This window comes from Pristiophorus japonicus, chromosome 17 (assembly GCF_044704955.1).
Source record: "Pristiophorus japonicus isolate sPriJap1 chromosome 17, sPriJap1.hap1, whole genome shotgun sequence".
NCBI lineage: Eukaryota > Metazoa > Chordata > Chondrichthyes > Pristiophoridae > Pristiophorus > Pristiophorus japonicus.
The window spans coordinates 106,986,717-107,006,073 of record NC_091993.1 but is presented as its reverse complement, the minus strand read 5'-3'; the positions used below and the strand labels follow the sequence as shown (position 1 = coordinate 107,006,073).

Sequence of the window (19,357 nt, the reverse complement as noted above, 5' to 3'; positions counted from 1 at the left end):
TTCGATGTTGCGGGGTGGGGAGGGCGGCGGTGTCATTCCCATGTGGAAGGAGTGGCAGGTAATTGTGGAGGAAGAGATGGAGAGATGGTCTGGCTTTGAATCCTGGATGGTCCACTCAGCCTTTTGAGGTGGACAAACTGAGTATCGCATCTTGGGATACGGAGGGTGCACTAGCATAGTCACGATGTGCACCGCTTATCACGCTGTAACAAGTACCGCCTGTTTAATCGTTGAATGCGTAGAGCTCTGCTTTGCTTGAGTGAAAAGCAAAGCAGAGCTGAGAGTATAATTCAGGGTTGCTAATTCTGCAATGCTCACAACAGGTTCTTGCAGTATGACTGTGTCTCTGTAGCACAGAATGAAAATAAACACCCGGTGATGGTACTTTGAAACAACCTTTACAACTTAATGGGAGTAACCTTCATAGGTGATGTGTGGTCGCAGTACTAATATGTTTTGGGACATTCCATTTTGAAACAATTATAGGAATGGGTGATCGCAAGGATTATCTCCTAAATAAATGCATAATGGATCGTGGGCAGGCTCAAACCGAACTTTTAAAATAGAGAACACCTATTATAGAGTACATCTATTTTCATTTTTTTGATTTTTTTTTAAAGATTGATACCTGTACCTATACTTTCATTGCCCATACTAGGGGCCCAAGTTTCCACAAGAAAAAAAACGGGCGCCCCTCCGAACTGGGCGCCCGTTTTTCACGTCTAAAACGGCGCCTAAAAGAATCCTCGGTATTCTCCACCTACTTGCAGGTCCACTGGCCCTCGGCGCAGCCAGCACGAGCTGTGGGGGGGGCGGAGCCAGGTCCCGGCGCTGAAAACAGTGCCAGGACCTCTGCACATGCGCGCTACAGTCGGCACGCAAGTGCAGCAGCTCCAGGCGCCGAACTGTGTGGGAGGGGCCCGAAGCACGCAGCCCCTAGCCCTGGCCCAATGGCCTCACTGGGGCTCCTCCCACGGCCAGCTCCTGCTCCCCGCCCGACCAGACCTGACACTCACTCCCCCCCCCCACCCGCCGACCAGACCCGACCCGACACCCGCTCCCCCCCCGACCCGACACCCGCTCCCCCCCTCCGCCCCGACCCGAGCCCCGACACCCGCTCCCCCCCCCCGCCCCGACCCGACACCCGCTCCCGCTCCCCCCCCGACCCGACCCGAGACCCGACACCCGCTCCCCCCCCCCGACCCGAGACCCGACACCCACTCCCCCACCCCGACCCGACCCGAGACCCGACACCCACTCCCCCACCCCGACCCGACCCGAGACCCGACACCCACTCCCCACCCCGACCCGACCCGAGACCCGACACCCGCTCCCCCCCGACTGATCCGACCCACCTCCTATTCCCCGACCACACCCCCCGCTCTCTCTCACTCCCCCCGCTCTCTCTCTCCCTCCCTCCCCTCTCTCCCTCCCCCCCGCTCCCTCTCTCCCTCCCTCTCTCCCTCCCTCCCTCTCTCCCTCCCCTCTCACCCCTCCCCCCTCCCTCCCTCTCCCCTCCCCCTCCCCTCCCTCTCTCCCTCCCCCTCCCCCCTCCCTCTCTCCACCCCCTCCCCTCCCTCTCTCCCTCCCCTCCCTCTCTCCCTCCCCTCCCTCTCTCTCCCTCTCTCTCTCTCTCCCTCCCCCTCCCTCTCTCTCCCTCTCCCCCTCCCCCTCCCCCTCCCTCTCTCTCCCCCTCCCCCTCCCTCCCCCCCTCTCCCTCTCTCTCTCTCTCCCTCCCTCCCTCTCTCTCCCTCCCTCCCTCCTTCCCTCCCTCTCTCTCCCTCCCTCTCTCCCTCCCTCTCCCCCTCCCTCCCTCTCCCTCCCTCCCTCCCTCTCCCTCCCTCCCTCTCTCTCTATCCCTCCCTCCCTCCCTCTCTCTCCTTCTCTCTCTCTCTCGCTCTCTCTCTCTCTCTCTCTCTCTCTCTCTCCCTCCCTCCCCTCCCTCTCTCTCCCTCCCTCCCCTCCCTCTCTCTCCCTCCCCTCCCTCCCTCTCTCTCCCTCCCTCCCCTCCCTCTCTCTCCCTCCCTCCTCTCCCTCTCTCTCTCTCCCTCCCCTCCCTCTCTCTCCCCTCCCTCTCTCTCCCTCCCTCCCTCTCTCTCTCTCCCTCCTCTCCCTCTCTCTCCCCTCCCTCCCCTCCCTCTCTCTCCCTCCCTCCCCTCCCTCTCTCTCCCTCCCTTTCTCCCCTCCCTCTCTCTCTCCTTCCCCTCCCTCTCTCTCTCCTTCCCCTCCCTCTCTCTCCCTCCCTCCCTCTCTCTCCCTCCCTCCCCCCGCTCTCTCTCCCTCCCTCCCCTCTTTCTCTCTCCCTCCCTCCCCTCTCTCTCTCTCCCTCCCTCCCCTCTCTCTCTCTCCCTCCCTCCCCTCTCTCTCTCTCCCTCCCCCCCCCCTCTCTCTCTCTCTCTCTCTCTCTCTCTCCCCCTCCCGCTCAGCGGCACGAACGCCTGCAGAATTCTCCCTGGCTGAAGCACTTTCACACAGGTAGGAAGATGGTTTATTTAATCTTTTCTTGGCTTATAAATGTTTATTCAGGTTGGATTTATTTGTATAATATTTGTAGAAGTATAAATAAGGACTTATTGTCGAATTTAATGAGTTCCCTTCCCCCCCCCTCCCTCGTTCTGGACGCCTAATTTGTAACCTGCGCCTGATTTTTTAATGTGTAGAACAGGTTTTTTCAGTTCTACAAAAATCTTCACTGGCTCCATTCTACTTTAGTTTGGAGTACGTTTTCACTATGGAAACTTTCAAATAAGGCGTCAGTGGCCGGACACGCCCCCTTTTGAAGAAAAAATTCTGTTCTAAACTAGAACTGTTCTACCTGACTAAAACTGCAGAAAAAAAAATGTGGAGAATTGCGATTTCTAAAATAGTCCGTTCTCCATCAGTTGCTCCTAAAAATCAGGCGCGAATCATGTGGAAACTTGGGCCCTAGGTGTTAGTGCCCTGCTCTTGGTCTGCTCTCTCCCTGTATGGTCAGTGTCACTCTGTGGCCTTAAGTTTTGACTCGATTAATGATCTGTGTTCTTCGCTGGCTGTTCTCTGCCTCTTCCAGTCCCCTGTTGATTTTTGAAGCCTGTAGCTGCTGTATTGATACTATTGATCCTGTCTCCTTGCGTAAGAACATAAGAACATAAGAAATAGGAGCAGGAGTAGGCCTTACGGCCCCTCGAGCCTGCTCCGCCATTTAATATGAACATGGCTGATCCAATCATGGACTCAGGTCCATTTCCCTGCCCCCTCCCCATAATCCCTTATCCCCTTATCGTTTAAGAAACTGTCTATTTCTGTCTTAAATTTATTCAATGACCCATGTTGTAGGAAGTAGGCACCTGCAAAATATATCAAAACACTAGGCATTAGGCACCTGCTAAATATATCTAAACTCATATAAGTTTAAAGTGGCCACACATAAAATGGCTGCCCAGGCATGATGGGAAATCAGGTAGTCAAGCTGTGAACTATTGACTGAGCAATGACCGAGCAATAACCCTGTGAGGCCCACTACCAGGAATGCCTTGGATGCAGGATAAGAATAATAAACCAATTATTTCCCCAGGAAGAAAGAGATAAGGAGAGAACCTATCTCCTGTAACAAGGTCATCAATCAGCCCGAGCTGACAATAACCGAACATGCAGTTCCTGAGGATTCAGGGGGATTCTATTGGGTTAAAAGAGCCTATATGTAATCTATAATCTTTGTGATTGGATTGTGTCCAGCCGTGATGGGCTGAGTAACTCTAGTAAACTGTTGTAAAACATATAAAAATCCATGTAACCCTTTGTTCTGCAGAGAGAAGCCTGGATACAGTCCTGAGACTTCCTCCCCGCTGAGCGTTAATAAAGGCCGCATTGGCATTGGAACCGACTCTGAGTGTTGAGTGATTCTTCTGAGAAAACATTCACGCTAACAACCCAGCTTCCACAGCTCTCTGAGGCAGCGAATTCCACAGATTTACAAACCTCAGAGAAGAAATTCCTCCTCATCTCAATTTTAAATGGACGACTCCTTATTCTAAGATTATACCCCGAGTTCTAGTCTCCCCTATCAGTGGAAACATTCTCTCTGCATCCACCTTGTCAAGCCCCCTCATAATCTTACATGTTTCGATAAGATCACCTTTCATTCTTCTGAATTCCAATGAGTAGAGGGCCAAACTACTCAACCTTTCCTCATAAGTCAACACCCTCATCTCTGGAATCAACCGAGTGAATCTTCTTTGAACTGCTTCCAAAGCAAGTATATCCTTCCTTAAATATGGAAACCAAAACTGTACACAGTGTTCCAAGTGTGGCCTCACCAATACCCTGTATAACTGTAGCAAGATATCCCTACTGTTATACTCCATCCCCTTTGCAATAAAGGCCAAGGTTCCATTGGTGAGGCCATGCCTAGAGTACTGCATACAGTTTTGGTCTCTGTATTTAAGGAAGGATATACTTGCATTGGAGGCTGTTCAGAGAAGATTCACTAGGTTGATTCTGGAGATGAAGTGTTGACTTATGAAGATAGGTTGAGTAGGTTCAGCCTATACTCATTGGAGTTCAGAAAAATGAGAGGTGATCTTCTCGAAACATAAGATAGTGAGGGGGCTTGACAAGGTGAATGCAGAGAGGATATTTCCACTCATAGGGGAAACTAAAACTAGGGGACATAGTCTCGGAATAAGGGACCGCCCATTTAAAACTGAGACGAGGAGGAATTTCTTCTCTCAGGTGGTTGAAAATCTATGGAATTCTCTGCCCCAGTGAGCTGTGGACGCGGGGATCATTGAATATATTTAAGGGGGAGATAGACAGATTTTTGAGCGATAAGAGAATAAAGGGTTATGGGGAGCGGGCAGGGAAGTGGAGCTGAGTCCATGATCAGACCAGTCACGATCTTATTAAATGGCGGAGCAGGCTCGAGGGGCCAAATGGTCAATCCTGCTCCTATTTCTTATGTTCTTATGAAATCTCCATAAGGAATTTTGAAAAGATCCACAAGGTACTGGGTCAGAAATTGGACATCAATATACATGCTGTCAAATTGATTTGTTTTGTCTTAAAACACTCCTTAGAAGCGGCTTGGGATGTTTTACTACGTTAACGGTGCTATATAAATACACGTTGTTGTTGTTGCTTTTAGGGTGTGAATTAGGTGAAACGGGGTCCAAAATTGGGTCACGCCTGATCGACCCCTGAAATGTGCCTTACGCAAAATCGAATCAGGCGACTTTTAGTCACCTGAAAGGGACTGCCGGAGGCTTTCAACAAAGGCCCAAAACCCTTGTGAAATTTTGTGGAACTCAATGGAGGAGGAGTGCTCCTCCTGGCTCCACAAAACAAGTAGTCAGTGCCAGCCCAGGACCACCTCACTCTCAGCATCGCCTCCCCCCCCCTCACATGACCAATGTGAGGGCTGCCACTGGCATCTCAGCCGACCCTAATTGTTGCTGTTGGCACCAGCGAGCTGCCTCTGGCACCCGGTTAGTGCCAGTTCAATGCAGGTGAGGCCCAGTGCTGAATATGGCATCAGAATGATGTCCCATTTCAGGGGGCAAGTCCAATTTCTACCTCACTGACTTTAATATATAGATTATTTGCAAAGAGAATGTAGATAGCAAGATCCTTTAAAAATGTCGGCAAGCGTGGTTTTCTTTCAGTCCATTGGCATGGTTCAGTCAGGATCTACAGTTACTGTTGTGTGCTTAGATGCTCTAGTAATGACTCCATGAGGCAATGTGTTGTACTTGAACTGTAGTGACCTTAGTCCTTTATTTGTTAACTCCAGAGTGAGGATCACACCTGGTGGCCTGCCTTTTATATTAGACCAGGCACACCTGTACAGGTAACCTACTGCTGTTCCCTCTGGTGGCACACCTTGTGATGGCACCAACAGTAGCCATGTAGGATACATGACAGTCACCACGGGGCATTCATACTGGAAACACCTGCTGTGTCATCCTCTAAATAAAGTTGTAACAATTACAGCATAGACTTATTTCCTAAAGTTATTTTATGTGATCCTCTGCACCCAATTAGCAATGGATGTGTGAGTCAAAGGGATGAGTGGACATATGGAATAGATGCAAATTATTCATGCCATGCCGCTATAGTCCGGCTGGTTAACCTACCATTAGTTGTACAGATACCGGGGGCTGGAGACATGTCCGTCCTAGCTGTAAAAGTAATGTACCATGAAACTAGAAGAAGCGAATGCACATTGTACTGGTCAATGGCATGTTTGTAGAACTTACAGAAATTTTCATTACTTTGAAAAGCACGGGGGATTTGGGTATCTGAAAACATCACTCGGCTCAGTTCTGTTCTGGTAACACGATATAAAGACCGGAAGCTTCCAGCTGGGGTATTTCAGGCCAGAGTGTTGAAGTATTGCACCATTGTCTCAAAGAATACCATTGAGATCTTTGTGTTACATTTTCCACACAATTGCTTTTCAAACTTCATCCCACAAGAGTTTTATTTATTATTTTCAACCAAGAATAAATAAAGTGCAAACAGATTAGAAAATGTAAATTTCTAGTGCAAATGATCGCCGCACTTCAAGCCTGCGTGGCTTTCACTTGTGCCAACACTCTCATTGACCGGCCATCAGGAGGTTTAAATATTGACCAGGCAAGACAACCTGGTCCTGTTTTCTGGTCATGGATGCTGCAGTGTGTTATAGGAGGGTAAGTTGCGGGGGGCAAGCTCTCGGTATCGCACATGTTGAGTTCCCAATCTCAATTGTGTACCACGTAGGTAGATTTCCCCGCAAGGAGGCAAAATTGGATAGAGTTTCACCCTTGCCCTAAGGAGCACATTTGGCAGAGACAACAAGGGGCGGGGGAGAGAAATTCAGTTGGATAGTGCCTCTCACGAGGGGCGCTAGAGGGTTTGCAGCTACGAGCGCCGCTGAGCAAATTCAATATGCCAGTACCGGCGGCACTGAGGAGTATCGCCCGATAGCATAGTGCCAGTGTGCTATGCCCCGGTATACACACGGATACAAAGTTTGGTTTGCACTGTATCCATAGCGCCCCCTAGTGACACCGCCAGAGAAAGCTGGCGTGCAGAGCTGTCCTGGGGTGCTAAGGGAGGGAATGACTGCATGAGGTACGTGTGATTGATATTTTTTTTTGTTGTGATGTAACTTTATTTGGAATGAGTAAGATATAGGGAATGTTTTTTGTTCTGAGTCTTTTTTTTTTGCAGGGAGGCCTCTCTTAGGGTGCTACGAGGCCGGCTCTTTAGCACGGGATATTCAGTTGCTCACCCAGCCTAGCGCCCTGAGAGAAGTGTGGAACATGTCCCTTAGTGCTCCACTCCACTGTCAGGGCGCAAAATGTTTTGGCTGCCGTCGCTAACCATTTTCCGGCGCTAAATTTAATGACCACCCGACATTAGCGCTTTAAAAACCTTCCAACCGAATTTCCAGTCTCAGGTCTTCAACCAAAGTACAGAGAAATAGAGGGAGAAAGAACAAAACCTATAAACATATTGCTTTTTTTCTGCTCACACAATCAGGGATCAATAAAGCTGTCAGTCCCAATTCCTAAATTCTGCTGAGTGAATACCTACCTGTTTAAATTTGCTGGACACCACAAGAAAGGGAAATTATAAAATCACACTGGAGTACATTTTTCTGCCGGTGTCACTGATGTGACTGGTGTGTAGTACATTTTCACCTCTTAAAAACTAAAGTGCAACCCCTGACATATTGAAAGCATTTTATTTACCACAGGTTTTCTACCAGCCAGCAGGACAGCCCGATAATATCATTCAAGTGTTCCAGGCAGGCAAACAAAAAAGGTTACTGTGCCACTTTTCTAAAAAAAAAACTTATAAAAAAAAAAATTGATTAAACAAGAGTATATTAATAACATCTAATCAGTATGAGCCTAATTCTTTACAGCCTAATATAAAAATAGAATATGCTGGAAATACTCAGCGGGTCAGGCAGCATCAGTGGAGAGAGAAACAGAGTTGACGTTTCAGGTCAATGACCTTTTGCCAGAACTGGAAAAAGGTAGAGATGTAAGAGGTTTTATCAAGTACAGAGACAAGGAAAGGGGGTGAGGAGCTGAAAGAACAAAAGGGAAGGTCTGTGATAAGGTGGAAGGCAGGAGAGATTAAATGACAAAAGGGATGATGGTGCAAGGCCAAAGGTGATGGTAATGGGACAGGTAAAGATGGGTGTAGAATATGCTTCCCTCTCCTTCCCCTTTCAGTGCAACTTGCACTTTAAGAATCTGTTACATTTTGAACTTTTGCCAGTTCTGACGAAGGGTCATCGACCTGAAACGTTAACTCTGTTTCTCTCCACAGATACTGCTTGACCCGCTGAGATTTCCAGTGTTTTCTGTTTTTATTTCAGATTCCAGCATCTGCAGTATTTTGCTTTTGTATGGGTGTAGAAGAGCTGTAAATGGGAATAGCAGAATCATCAACAGATGCCATCTACAAAAATGGGGGCAGAGGTTATGATATGAAATTGTTGAACTCAATGTTAAGCCCGGAAGGCTGTCAAAAGTGCTTAATTGAAAGATAAGATACTTTTTCTCGAGTGTGGAATAGCGACTTATCTTTTGATTAACATTGTGATTTTCATGGTGTAACATTCCTGTCCTTAAAAAGGAGCGCATCATCCAACTTGCCTTGAGTAATGACATGGAAGATCCATTCCTGTAGTGTGTAGTATTGAGATGCAGAGAAACTTTTCAACTAGTTTATGTTGAATGCAGAGGATTATATGCGGTAATTGTAGCACTAAATATTTCCTTGCACATTTCCAACAAGTGAAATGTATTTCTCTTTGAAGATCTATTACCCACAGATGTCTTAGGGACTGCTCATTTTCCCCTAACGTGGCATTCTTTCACTGTATGCGGTCTATAAAAATTATTTTCCATCCCATAAGCACAGCCAGGATACAGTGACTGGATTTACATAACTTCCATATGCTAAAGCCCTTTTATGTACAGTAAAAGTTAGCAAGTTGCCAGTGCTTTTAATTGATCCCAGCAAGATACTAAACTGTTGGTGCAATGGAAAGGTAGCCACTGTAGTATCCAGGTATGCCAGTAACAGGTTAGGAGTTTGCTCTTTCCCAGTCAATGATATTATTTCCTGCAATTTGTTCCACATTTATCTTTTTGCTTAGTGAGGGGTTGAATGACGATTTTTTGTGTGCCCACCTGGATGCCCAAGAGGCTAGACTGAAAATGTGATTTTCATTTTGGTATTTTTGTCTTACGTTCAAAGTGGATGGCCCTTACTAACAATACAATGCAAGTTGTTCAATATACTGCATTTTCTTTTGATCCAGATTCAAGCTCCCTGGAATAGCAAACATTTAAATTAAGAGAGAAAAATCAGTTGTGTTCCTTTACAAGTGCGCACTACAACCTGACCGATTCTCCGATATTCCCAGACGATCCAGTCCATCTGGATGCAGACCCAAGAAAATCTCTCTTTATTAGTCTCTGTAAACATAGAAACAGGAGGCCATTCAGCCCCTTGAGCCTGTTCCGCCACTCATTTCGATTATAGCTGATCTGTATCTTAACTCCAACAACCGCCTTGGTTTCATAACTCTGAGTAGCCTTGCCTAACAAAATCTATCAATCTCAGTTTTGAAATTTTCAATTGAACTAACCTCAACAGCCTTTTGGAGGAAAGAGTTCCAGATTCTCACTGCCCTTTGTGTGATGTACTTTCTAACATTACCCCTCAACAGCCTAGCTCTAATTTTAAGGCTATGCCTTCTTGTTCTGGACTACCTCGCCAGAGGAAATCACCATCATCATCATCATAGGCATTCCCTCAGAATTGAGGAAAACTTACTTCCACTCCAAAAATGAGTCCTTAGGTGGCTGAACAGTCCAATACGGGAACCACAGTCCCTATCACACACGCTGGGACAGATAGTTGTTGAGAGAAAGGGTGGGTGGGATAAGTTTGCTGCATGCTCTTTCCACTGCCTGCGCTTGATTTCTGCATGCTCTCGCCGATGAGACTCAAGGTGCTCAGCGCCATCCCGGGTGCGCTTCCTCCACTGAGGGCGGTCTTTGGCCAGGGACTCCCAGGTGTCAGTGGGGATGTTGCATTTTATCAAGGAGGCTTTGAGGGTGTCCTTGTAATGTTTCCTCTGCCCAGCTTTGGCTCGTTTGCTGTGAAGGAGTTCCGAGTAGAGCGCTTGCTTTGGGAGTCTTGTGTCTGGCATGCGAACAAAGTGGCCTGCCCAGCGGAGCTCATCAAGTGTGGTCAGTGCTTCAATGCTGGGGATACTGGCCTGGTCGAGGACACTAACGTTGGTGCATCTGTCCTCCCAGGGGAATTGTAGGATCTTGCGGGGACATTGTTGGTGGTATTTCTCAAGTGACTTGAGGTGTCTACTGTACGTGGTCCATGTCTCTGAGCCATACAGGAGGGCAGGTATTACTACAGGCTGTAGAATATGACCTTGATGGCAGATTTGAGGGCCTGGTCTTCCGACACTCTTTTCCGCAGGTGGCTGAAGGCTGCACTGGCGCACTGGAGGCGGTGTTTATCTCTGTCTACCCTATCAACTCCTTTGATCATCTTCGATTAGATTACCCCTCAATTTTCTATGTTCAAGGGAATCATCATCATCATCATCATCATCAAAGGCAGTCCCATGGAATCGAGGAAGACTTGCTTCCATTCTTAACATGAGTTCTTAGGTAGCTGAACAGTCCAATACGAGAAACACAGACTGTCACAGGTGGGGCAGATAGGCGTTGAGGGAAAGGTGGGTGGGACTGGTTTGTCGCACGCTTTTTCCGCTGCCTGCGCTTGTTTTCTGCATACTCTCGGCGACGAGATTCGAGGTACTCAGCGCCCTTAGGGATGCACTTCCTCCACTTAGGGCGGTCTTTGGACAGGGACTCCCAGGTGTCAGTGGAGATGTTGCACTTTATCAGCGAGACTTTGAGAGTGTCCTTGTAACGTTTCCTCTGGCCATCTTTGGCTCGTTTGCCATGAAGGAGTTCCGAGTAGAACGCTTGCTTTGGTAGTCTTGTGTCAGGCATGCAAACAATGTGACCCACCAGCAGAGCTGATTAACTGTGGTCAGTGCTTTGATGCTGGGGATGTTGGCCTGGCCGAGGACACTAATGTTGGTACGTCTGTCCTTCCAGGGGATTTGTAGGATCTTGTGGAGCCATCATTGGTGGTTTCTCTCCAGCGACTTGAGGTGTCTGCTGTACATGGTCCATGTCTCTGAGCCATACAGGAGGGCGGGTATTATTACAGCCCTGTAGACCATGAACTTGGTGGCAGTTTTGAGGGTCTGGTCTTCAAACACTCTCTTCCTCAGGCTGCCGAAGGCTGCACTGGCGCACTAGAGGCGGTGTTGAATCTCGTCGTCAACGCCTGCTCTTGTTGATAGGAGGCTCCCGAGGTATGGGAAATGGTCCATGTTGTCTAGGGCCGCGCCGTGGATTTTGATGACTGGGAAGCAGTGCTGTGCGGCGAGGACAGGCTGGTGGAGGACCTTTGTCTTATGGATGTTTAGCATAAGGCCCATGCTTTCGTATGCCCCAGTAAAAATGTCGACTATGTCCTGGAGTTCAGCCTCTGTATGTGCGCAGAGGCAGGCATCATCCGCGTATTGTAGCTCGACGACAGAGGTTGGGGTGGTCTTGGACCTGGCCTGGAGATGGCGAAGGTTGAACAGGTTCCCACTGGTTTGGTAGTTTAGTTCCACTCCAACGGGGAGCTTGTTGACTGTGAGGTGGAGCATGGCAGCGAGGAAGATTGAGAAGAGTTGGGGTGATGACGCAGCCCCGTTTGACACCGGTCCGGACGTGTAATGGACCCGTTGGTAAGGATCACGGCCTGCATGTCATCGTGGAGCAAGGGAATACAAGGCTATTCTATGCATTCTGTCCTCATAATTTAATTCTCTTAGCCCCAGTATCATTCTGGTGAATCTGGGCTGCACCCCCTCCACTACCAATATATTTTTCCTGAGGTGTGGTGCCCAGAACTAAATAGACTCTAAATGGGGTCTACCTCGAGCTTTATATAACTGTAGCATAACATCCACCCCTTTTGTATTCTAGCTCTCCTGAGAAAAAGGCCAACATTCCACGAGCCTTTTAAATTATTTTTTGTACCTGTTCACGAGCCTTTAGTGACCCCGAAATGTCTCTGCTCATCCACAGTTCCTAGCCTCTCGAAACTGATAACTAGGTGCAGACACATCACAATGTTTTAATTTCCCATTAGCCAACAGCAAGTCATTCTTATTCACGCAAATGTCTGGTCCTCAAAGAGATCGCTGGAGGCCGCTCACAAAAAGGTATGGCATTTTTTAAAGTTTAATTGCTGTGGAGCCAAGAGGGGCAGGATTGCTTCTCCTGCTTCCACAAAAACATTGCGGGCCAGGATCACTCCCCTCCGCTTCGCTCCGCCCCCAAAACCTATTTGTAGCTTGCCAGTTTCCTGCACCCGAGGCCCAAGGCCCAATTTCGATCAGGCTTTGGGATGACTTCTTTGTATTGCTCCACCCATTTTGTGCTGGAAACTGGCAGGAGTTGAAATTTCTCCCCTATATGTGCAATCTATATGCAGCTTATACACTGTCATTGTAATCACTCATTGTATGAAAAGCCTAATCGGGGCAATTGTGTGACTTTGTGTTTCAGATCTTCCATCAACCATCACAACGACAATCAGCACAATGCCTGAAACGACACCTCAGACAAACTACATTACCACAGATGGTGCAGGCAGGAACCATTCACTTTCATCATTTCTTGGCTTAGGTATTCATTGCATGTCAACCACCTGAATTGTCTAGAAAAGGGAAGGCTGAGGGGTGACCTCATAGAGGGCTTTAAAATTATCAAGGGGTTTGATAGGGTAGATGGAGAGAAAATGTTTCCATTTATGGGGAAATCCAAAACTAGGGGTCTTAGATACAAGATGGTCATGAATAAATCCAGTAAGGAATTCAGGAGAAACTTCTTGACCAAGAAAGTGGTTAGAACGTGGAACTTGTAGTAGTTGAAGTGAACAGCATAGATGCATATAAGGGGAAGCTAAGTACGTACATGAGAGAGAAAGGAATAGAAGGTTATGCTGATAGGATGAGAGGAGGCTTGTGCGGAGAATAAACACCAGCATAGGCCAGTTGGGAAGAATGGCCTGTTTCTGTGCTGTAAGTTATATGTAATTCTAAGTAATTTTATGTGGATAGCCATATGCTGGGGATGTTGGCCTGGTCGAGGACACTAACGTTGGTGCATCTGTCCTCCCAGGGGAATTGTAGGATCTTGCGGAGACATTGTTGGTGGTATTTCTCCAGCGACTTGAGGGGTCTACTGTATGTGGTCCATGTCTCTGAGCCACACAGGAGGGCGGGTATTACTACAGCCTGTAGAATATGAGCTTGGTGGCAGTTTTGAGGGCCTGGTCTTCCGACACTCTTTTCCGCAGGCGGCTGAAGGCTGTACTGGCGCACTGGAGACGGTATTTATCTCTGTCTACCCTATCAACTCCTTTGATCATCTTAAACACTTCGATTAGATCACCCCTCAATTTTCTCTGTTCAAGGGAATCATCATCATCAAAGGCAGTCCCTTGGAATCGAGGAAGACTTGCTTCCACTCTTAACATGGTTCTTAGGTGGCTGAACAGTCCAATGCGAGAAACACAGACTGTCACAGGTGGGGCAGATAGGCGTTGAGGGAAAGGTGGGTGGGACTGGTTTGTCGCAAGCTTTTTCCGCTGCCTGCGCTTGTTTTCTGCATACTCTCGGCGACGAGACTCGAGGTGCTCAGCGCCCTCCGGGATGCACTTCCTCCACTTAGGGCGGTCTTTGGGCAGGGACTCCCAGGTGTCAGTGGAGATGTTGCACTTTATCAGCGAGACTTTGAGAGTGTCCTTGTAACGTTTCCTCTGCCCATCTTTGGCTCGTTTGCCGTGATAGAGTTCCGAGTAGAACGCTTGCTTTGGGAGTCTTGTGTCAGGCATGCAAACAATGTGGCCCGCCAGGAGAGCTGATTAAATGTGGTCAGTGCTTTGATGCTGGGGATGTTGGCCTGGCCGAGGACACTAATGTTGGTGCGTCTGACCTTCCAGGGGATTTGTAGGATCTTGTGGAGCCATCATTGGTGGTATCTCTCCAGCGACTTGAGGTGTCTGCTGTACATGGTCCATGTCTCTGAGCCATACAGGAGGGCGGGTATTATTACAGCCCTGTAGACCATGAGCTTGGTGGCAGTTTTGAGGGTCTGGTCTTCAAACACTCTTTTCCTCAGGCTGCCGAAGGCTGTACTGGCGCATTAGAGGCGGTGTTGAATCTCGTCGTCAATGCCTGCTCTTGTTGATAGGAGGCTCCCGAGGTATGGGAAATATCCATGTTGTCTAGGGCCGCGCCGTGGATTTTGATGACTGGGAAGCAGTGCTGTGCGGCGAGGACAGGCTGGTGGAGGACCTTTGTCTCATGGATGTTTAGCATAAGGCCCATGCTTTCGTATGCCCCAGTAAAAATGTCGACTATGTCCTGAAGTTCAGCCTCTGTATGTGCGCAGAGGCAGGCATCATCCGCGTATTGTAGCTCGACGACAGAGGTTGGGGTGGTCTTGGACCTGGCCTGGAGATGGCGAAGGTTGAACAGGTTCCCACTGGTTCGGTAGCTTAGTTCCACTCCAGCGGGGAGCTTGTTGACTGCGAGGTGGAGCATGGCAGCGAGGAAGATTGAGAAGAGTGTTGGGGTGATGACTCAGCCCCGTTTGACACCGGTCCGGACGTGTAATGGACCCGTTGGTAAGGATCACAGCCTGCATGTCATCGTGGAGCAAGGGAATACAAGGCTATTCTATGCATTCTGTCCTCATAATTTAATTCTCTTAGCCCCAGTGTCATTCTGATGAATCTGGGCTACACCCCCTCCACGGCCAATATATATTTCCTGAGGTGTGGTACCAGAACTGAATAGACTCTAAAAGGGGTCTACCTCGAGCTTTATATAACTGTAGCATAACATCCACCCCTTTTGTATTCTAGCTCTCCTGAGAAAAAGGCCAACATTCCACGAGCCTTTTAAATTATTTTTTGTACCTGTCCACCAGCCTTTAGTGACCCCGAAATGTCTCTGCTCATCCACAGTTCCTAGCCTCTCGAAACTGATAACTAGGTGCAGACACATCACAATGTTTTAATTTCTCATTAGCCAACAGCAAGTCATTCTTATTCACGCAAATGTCTGGTCCTCAAAGAGATCGCTGGAGGCCGCTCACAAAAAGGTATGACATTTTTTAAAGTTTAATTGCTGTGGAGCCAAGAGGGGCAGGATTGCTTCTCCTGCTTCCACAAAAACATTGCGGGCCAGGATCACTCCCCTCCGCTTCGCTCCGCCCCCAGGACCTATTTGTAGCTTGCCAGTTTCCTGCACCCGAGGCCCAAGGCCCAATTTCGATCAGGCTTTGGGATGACTTCTTTGTATTGCTCCACCCATTTTGTGCTGGAAACTGGCAGGAGTTTAAATTTCTCCCCTATATGTGCAATCTATATGCAGCTTATACACTGTCATTGTAATCACTCATTGTATGAAAAGCCTAATCGGGGCAATTGTGTGACTTTGTGTTTCAGATCTTCCATCAACCATCACAACGACAATCAGCACAATGCCTGAAACGACACCTCAGGCAAACTACATTACCACAAATGGTGCAGGCAGGAACCATTCACATTTATCATTTCTTGGCTGTAGGTATTCATTGCATGTCAACCACCTGAATTGTCTAGAAAAGGGAAGGCTGAGGGGTGACCTCATAGAGCACTTTAAAATTATCAAGGGGTTTGATAGGGTAGATGTAGAGAAAATGTTTCCGTTAATGGGGAAATCCAAAACTAGGGGTCTTAGATACAAGATGGTCACAAATAAATCCAGTAAGGAAATTCAGGAGAAACTTCTTTATCAAGAAAGTGGCTAGAACGTGGATCTTGTAGTAGTTGAAGTGAGCAGCATAGATGCATATAAGGGGAAGCCAAGTACGTACATGAGAGAGAAAGGAATAGAAGGTTATGCTGATAGGGTGAGAGGAGGCTTGAGTGGAGAATAAACACCAGCATAGGCCAGTTGGGAAGAATGGCCTGTTTCTGTGCTGTAAGTTATATGTAATTCTAAGTAATTTTATGTGGCTAGCCAGAATTTCTAGGGCAGCAACTGCATGTCCACCTTCACGGACAAAATTCTGTGGGGCTCTCAGCATCTCCTTAGTGCTGCTCTCAACTCCTACATCCTGTGGGTACTGCCCCGAGCCATGAAACACCTGAATGCTGTGGGCGTGTATTCTTGTGAGATCTCAAATTCCTACTCATAAGGTGCAACAGGGTTTAACCACTTAGAACAGCAGCAACCAGATAAAAGAGGTAAGAGCAGTAAGACAGAGGGAGAAACCTGGAGATGGGAGGTGAGAGGTGAGGAGACGTGGGGGAGGGGCAAGAAAATTGCTTGCATGAATGGCGGGGAGGGGTGAACCACTGTAGGGCGGGAGATGGGGGAGAAGAATATCTGCATGAATTATGTAACTTTGTGTTTCAGCTCTTCTTGATAACGAAGAACAGCTATCTACCAATGCAACTACAATCAGCACAAAACGGGAAGCGACACCTCAGACAAACTACATTACCATGGATGGTGCTGACAGAAACCATTCACTTTTATCATTTCCTGGCTGTGGGTATTCATTGCATGCCGACCATCTGACATGTGGACAGCTAGCATTTCTAGGGCAGTAGCTGCATGTCCATGTTAACCAAGTCCCGTTCTCCCATTACCCCTGACCTACATGGGTTCCTCGTCCAACAACAATTCAAACTTAAAATTCTCATGCTTGTGTTCCAATTCCTCCATGGCTTCACCCCTCCCTATCTCGGTCACCTCATCCAGCGTCACAACCCTCTGAGAATTCTGCGTTCCTCCAATTCTGGCCTTTTGTGCATTCCTGATTTTCTTTGTTCTACCATTGGTGACCGTGCCTTCAGCCATCTAATCCCCAAGCTCTGGAATTCCCTTCCTAAACCTCTCCACCTCGCTACCTCTCTCCTTTCATTCCATCATCATAGGCAGTCCCTCGGAATTGAGGGAGACTTGCTTCCACTCTAAAAATGAGTTCTTAGGTGACTGAACAGTCCAATATGAAAATTACAGTCTCTGTTACAGGTGGGACAGACAATCATTGAGGGAAAGGGTGGGTGGGACTGGTGGCTGCTTGCGCTTGATTTCTGCATGCTCTCGGCGATGAGACTCGAGGTGCTCAGCGCCCTCCCAGATGCACTTCCTCCTTCCTCCACTAAGGGCGGTCTTTGTCCAGGGACTCCGAGGTATCGGTGGGGATGTTGCATTTTATCAAGGAAGCTTTGAGAGTGTCCTTGAAACATTTCCTCTGCCCACCTTGGGCTCATTTGCCATGAAGGAGTTCCGAGTAGAGCGCTTGCTTTGGGAGTCTTGTGTCAGGCATGCGAACAATGTGGCCTGCCCAGCAGAGCCTTTCATTTAAGGCACTCCTTAAAACCTAGCTCTTTGACCAAGCTTTCTGCCCTAATATCTCCTTATGTGGCTCGGTGTCAAATTCTGTCCCATAATGCTCCTGTGAAGCACCTTGGGCACTATATAAATGCACGTTGTTGTGTCTTTCTCCCAATTCAACAGCAACAAGCGTCTGTATGAATAGGACTGGGGGGAGGAAACCTCTTTAAAATGAGAAGAGGGGAAAGAGAAATGGAAGAGGAGAGGAAAAGATTTCCAGTATGAACTAAGAAAGTAGAAGGGGATATAGTTCTTTTGTGAACAGAAGACTGTAGTGAATATAGTGCCCAGGAACTGTGGGAGAAATGGTTGTCGGGGAAAAGCGCCTCTATTAAGGGGAAGGTGGCCTTTGTAAAAAGAGAGTGTAACTCTTGACATAGATCTTGGGGAAGCGATAATCTGGTTGGTTTTCATCACCATCACTTATTTTTCCTATATTTTAAACCAAAATGCTAACAATGGTAATGTGTAAAAGTGTTTAAAATTAACCAGACTGCACAATTTTAAAAGAAAATATATAAATGCTCTTGCGGATAATGGCCTGACTTCCCTCAATGCATTGCTATTTGGTGCAGAGGAGAGGGCAGCTAATTAAAGGAATGTACTTTTATATATAATTGAAATTGGTATGTCCTGCCATCTTTCCATTCAACAATCCTATGTCAAGAGTATTATATCTTGTCACACCTGCCCATTAATACTGCAGTTCCATGTTCTATCCACAAGGTGGCTCTGGTAAACGGTAGTTCTGCAGAGCCAAATTATCATTCTTTCTCTAACGCCATTGTGATGTTTCTTTAAACTTATTTTGATACCTTATTAATTTTAATTTTTTGGGAAGATTGTCGACCCTCAGCATCAGCAACTGTTAATTATTCTTCAAAGGCAAGTCTGGATAAATAAATTCATTTTGCATTAGCGACTGATCAGAATTCCTCCCCTGATGGCTGAGAGTTCATGTAATAAGTAATTGAGATTTATGTACCTGCCTTTTTGGTTTGATCCTGCCAAGCCTATCTGGCCTGGCCTTTGGTTTACTCCAGTCCCATACTACATGGTTGAATCTTTAGCTCCTCTGAAATGACTTAGAAGGCTACTCAGATGCAAAAAGTCACAGGTATAGAAACATAGAAACATAGAAACATAGAAAATAGGTGCAGGAGTAGGCCATTCAGCCCTTCTAGCCTGCACCGCCATTCAATGAGTTCATGGCTGAACATGAAACTTCAGTACCCCCTTCCTGCTTTCTCGCCATACCCCTTGATCCCCCGAGTAGTAAGGACTTCATCTAACTCCCTTTTGAATATATTTAGTGAATTGGCCTCAACTACTTTCTGTGGTAGAGAATTCCACAGGTTCACCACTCTCTGGGTGAAGAAGTTTCTCCTCATCTCGGTCCTAAATGGCTTGCCCCTTATCCTTAGACTGTGACCCCTGGTTCTGGACTTCCCCAACATTGGGAACATTCTTCCTGCATCTAACCTGCCTAAACCCGTCAGAATTTTAAACGTTTCTATGAGGTCCCCTCTCATTCTTCTGAACTCCAGTGAATACAAGCCCAGTTGATCCAGTCTTTCTTGATAGGTCAGTCCCACCATCCCGGGAATCAGTCTGGTGAATCTTCGCTGCACTCCCTCAATAGCAAGAATGTCCTTCCTCAAGTTAGGAGACCAAAACTGTACACAATACTCCAGGTGTGGCCTCACCAAGGCCCTGTACAACTGTAGCAACACCTCCCTGTCCCTGTACTCAAATCCCCTCGCTATGAAGGCCAACATGCCATTTGCTTTCTTAACCGCCTGCTGTACCTGCATG

At 47.6% G+C, this 19,357-nt stretch overlaps 1 protein-coding gene across 3 annotated transcripts in view; it reads left to right on the top strand.

The window, feature by feature from the left end:
* LOC139227883 (complement decay-accelerating factor-like) overlaps nt 1–19,357 on the top strand; it is a 72,541-nt gene that overhangs the window by 28,675 nt on the left and 24,509 nt on the right. Inside the window, exons 5-7 of one of the 3 annotated variants that reach the window (XM_070858991.1) lie at nt 12,651–12,770; nt 15,601–15,717; nt 16,556–16,690. In XM_070858991.1, the coding sequence (XP_070715092.1) occupies nt 12,651–12,770; nt 15,601–15,717; nt 16,556–16,690 (372 nt within the window). The remainder of the gene's footprint in view (nt 1–12,650; nt 12,771–15,600; nt 15,718–16,555; nt 16,691–19,357) is intronic. The other 2 variants (XM_070858993.1, XM_070858992.1) reach the window with 2 other exon arrangements.